Source organism: Colobus angolensis, unplaced genomic scaffold, assembly GCF_000951035.1.
Source record: "Colobus angolensis palliatus isolate OR3802 unplaced genomic scaffold, Cang.pa_1.0 Scaffold139, whole genome shotgun sequence".
Taxonomy (NCBI): domain Eukaryota; kingdom Metazoa; phylum Chordata; class Mammalia; order Primates; family Cercopithecidae; genus Colobus; species Colobus angolensis.
The window spans coordinates 133384-137042 of NW_012114477.1; the positions used below are offsets into that span (position 1 = coordinate 133384).

The following is a 3659-nucleotide window of genomic DNA, read 5'->3' on the forward strand; positions in this document are numbered from 1 at the left end:
CATGGCCTTTGGAGTTTTGAACTGGCAGAACATGTCCCCTCAGAGCTGTGACCTATCTTCTGTCCACTCAGGACACTAAAATGTCTTAGACTTACAAGAGTTTAGGTATCTTTTGCCTTTTCTGTGAGCCTAGTAGCCTTCTAGACCCAGGTAGCTTGAGTCCTTGCTCTGGGACTCATGGCTGCAGGCTCTGCTGTCCTTGTTCTTGTGTACAGGTGCCAAATAGGAGGCATGAGCAGAAATCCAGGAGGCCTGGCCCCTTAGCAGAAGCCTGCCTTTCTTCTGGAGTTGGATACAGCTTCTCAAGAACCCAGCATATTGTGTTGTTTCTGCCAGGACTCAGCATCTGGCCTGTCATAGCAGATAAACCCTGCCATGTCTAAAGTACCCATCTTGGGGCATGGATAATTCAGGCTGCCGCAGGCAGGCAGGTCCCAGGAGAGAGATGGTGCCCAGAGGAAGGGATGGGGGAGCACTCATGTGTGTGTCTCATTGTCACTCACCTCACAGCAAACAGTGATTGCTGACCACTCGCTAAGCGCCAGCCACATGGAGACCACCATGAAACTTCTGAAGACCAGGGTGCAGTCCCGCCTGGCCCTCCACAAACAGTTTGCATCGCTAGGTGAGCTGATGATGGGGCGGTGGTTTAAGAGTCACTCAGATAACACACGGACAACAACTTAGCCTTTCACTTAAAACTTAAATCCTAATGACAAATACAAGACCTGGATTCCTGGATTTACAGAGTGGGCATCTTGGCAGAGCCACTGGGGAGAGCTCCAGGCCTGTCCAAGCAGAGGGCTGAGCTCCCCCTTAGAGCCATCAGTGCTGTCCTGCCTCACAAGGGAGGCACAGAGCCATTGGGTAGCACAGGTTTGTGGATTGGTCAGGGACAACTCATCCTAGGCCATGCATTGCAGATTTTGATGTGCATTCGACACATATTTAATGAGATCCTGATTCATACCTGGCACGGAGCATAGTGCTGGGAGAAGAACTGAGCACAGGGAACCCCTGCCCCTGGCTCTGTGGCTCACAGTCAGCTTACTTGAATATGGCTGTCCAGGGAGCGACTCGCATATCCCTTCCCCAAGGCCTACTGACCTCGTGTTCCCCAGGGTGAGGCTGAGCCTATGTTTTCTTCTAAGCTCCCAAGTGATAATGATGAGCCACTGACTTAGGTGGTGGCATTTGGGGGTTTCTTTTAGTTTATTCACTCAGTAAATGGTTGTCACATGCTTACCATGTTCAAGGTGCTTACAGTGGCAGGGGGATGGGGTCAAGATTTTTCTGATCTAAAAGAGCCTCTGGGCCAGGCACGGTGACTCTTGCCTGTAATCACAGCACTTTGGGAGGCCAAGGCAGACAGTTCTCTTGAGATCAGGAGTTCAAGACCAGCCTGCCAACATGGTAAAACCCGTCTCTACTAAAAATACAAAAATTAGCTGGGCATGGTGGCGTGCACCTGTATTCCAGCCACTCAGGAGGCTGAAGCAGGAGAATTGCTTGAACCTGAGAGGTGGAGGCTGCAGTGAGCCAAGATTCTAGCCTGGGCAACAAAGCGAGACTCCGTCTCAAAATAAAAAGTAAAAAAATAAATTTAAAAAACAGTCTTTGTCAGGAAAGGCATTGGGTTTCCAGGACACATCTGGAGACCACTCCCCACCAGTTCTTGGACTCCACATGGCTGCTGATCTCTCCAGAGCACCGAGGTTTGTCCATCAGGCCTCGCTCCCCATCAGCATTGCTGAGTTTGTTTTGTCCCAAGGTTGGGAGCATGTCATTCTGGACAGTGCTTACTCTGTTGGTGTATTTGCTTATTTTTTTTTTTTTTTTTTTGAGACGGAGTCTCGCTCTGTCACCCAGGCTGGAGTGCAGTGGCCGGATCTCAGCTCACTGCAAGCTCCGCCTCCCGGGTTCGCGCCATTCTCCTGCCTCAGCCTCCCGGGTAGCTGGGACTACAGGTGCCGCCACGTCGCCCGGCTAGTTTTTTGTAGTTTTTAGTAGAGATGGGGTTTCACCTTGTTAGCCAGGATGGTCTCGATCTCCTGACCTCGTGATCCGCCCGTCCCGGCCTCCCAAAGTGCTGGGATTACAGGCTTGAGCCACCCCGCCCGGCCGGTATTTGCTTATTGAAATGCCAGCAGGAATTTACCCTGGAGCAGTTCTCTGGCTCTTCTCCCTGACACACAACACTTCAGTTGTTTCCTCCATCAAGGTCAGCTATGAAAATGCAGGCCTCTAGGCTGTTGATCTAATTAACAGTCAACTGCTGCAGGGGCATCCTCCCTGGTTCTGACTGCAGGGGTTTTTCTTTGGCAGGCTATCATTTGCATTAAAGAGAAAGCACCATAAATGCTGGCACTGGATCTGGCCACAAGCACATAGCACTGGGTGAAGGTCAGGTTGACATGCTTGCATTCCTGGCACATGTTGACCTGGGTACTTGAGTGCCAGGTGTACCAGGATAGCTGGCCGGGCCATCTGAGCCCTTCAGAGAGCCCCAGGAGGATGCTAGTTACCCATCTGTGGCACCTGATTTCTACCTGTGACGTCACCTGTCTTGCTCTCTTTTAGAACATGGCATTGTGCCAGTTACCAGTGATTGCCAGTACCTCTTCCCTGCCAAGGTTGTGTCTCACCTGGTGAAATGGGTGACAATTGCCCATGAGGATTACATGGTAGGTGGAGGAGTGAAAAGTTACCCTTACTGTCCTGAGGACTACAGGACCATGTCACCTTCCAGCTCCTGCCACCTCGTTGGAAGGGCAGGGGATTTAACTAGAGGAGCCAGCAGTTCACTTCTTGTCTGTGGTACCTCTTCTAGGAGCTGCATTTCACCAAAGACATTGTGGATGCGGGACTGGCTGGGGACACCAATCTCTACTACATGGCACTCATCGAAAGGGGCACAGGTAATTGCTCTGCTTATTACAAGGGTTCTAGACAAAGGGCGCTGCCAAGAATCAAACACTCTCGGGGGTTGCCCAAAGAAAGCAGAAGATCCTGGAGTCCTGCTGCGAGGACGTAACAGATAATAATGATCGTGAGAGCCTGTTCAGCAAGGACTCATTCTGCAACACAGTCACACACACGCTCTGTCTCACTGAACCCTCACTACAGTCCTAGGGGTGGTGCTGTCATTTCCATTTTACTCGGGAGGAAATTCAGGCCTAGTTGCAAGCCCAGTCTGAGCGCTGAGCCTGAGCTCTTTGCTCTTTCCCTCACCGCTCTCTACACCAGACATCTCCTCTTTCTCCCTCTTCATGGCAGGGCTGAGGGGTCACCCTCAGGTTGTAAAGGGCAGGGTCACAGGGCCTCCCTCCCTCTTCCGCAGTCCCTGTTCTCACTTCAGAGGCATCGAAAGCTCTGATTCTTCATACCTCTTATGGCATCCGACTCTGCCAGGGTTCCCTGCTGAAGTCCTGGGATGCTGTGTTTCGGCTGTTGTGCTGTTGTTGCACCCAAGGTGCAGCAAGTCTGGCACTGCCCGTGGGATCTGACACCCCCAAGACTTGGTGCTGAGCTGAGGAAGTTGTCTGTAGTTCTAAGACAGTTCCAGAACTGTAAGGAAAGTTGAACTCTTTGGTATCAGAGTTTCTGTCCTCACTACCCCACTTGCTTCTCTTTCTATTCTTCATGTCTTCTAAAAAAAC

The 3659-nt window shown here is 51.3% G+C and overlaps 1 protein-coding gene across 1 annotated transcript in view; it reads left to right on the forward strand.

The window, feature by feature from the left end:
- The window catches only part of THOC5 (THO complex 5), a 44034-nt gene that overhangs the window by 31496 nt on the left and 8879 nt on the right, over positions 1 to 3659 (forward strand). The window contains 3 exon segments of the mRNA XM_011934805.1: positions 511 to 625; positions 2581 to 2684; positions 2831 to 2918. Of these exon segments, the coding sequence (XP_011790195.1) occupies positions 511 to 625; positions 2581 to 2684; positions 2831 to 2918 (307 nt within the window).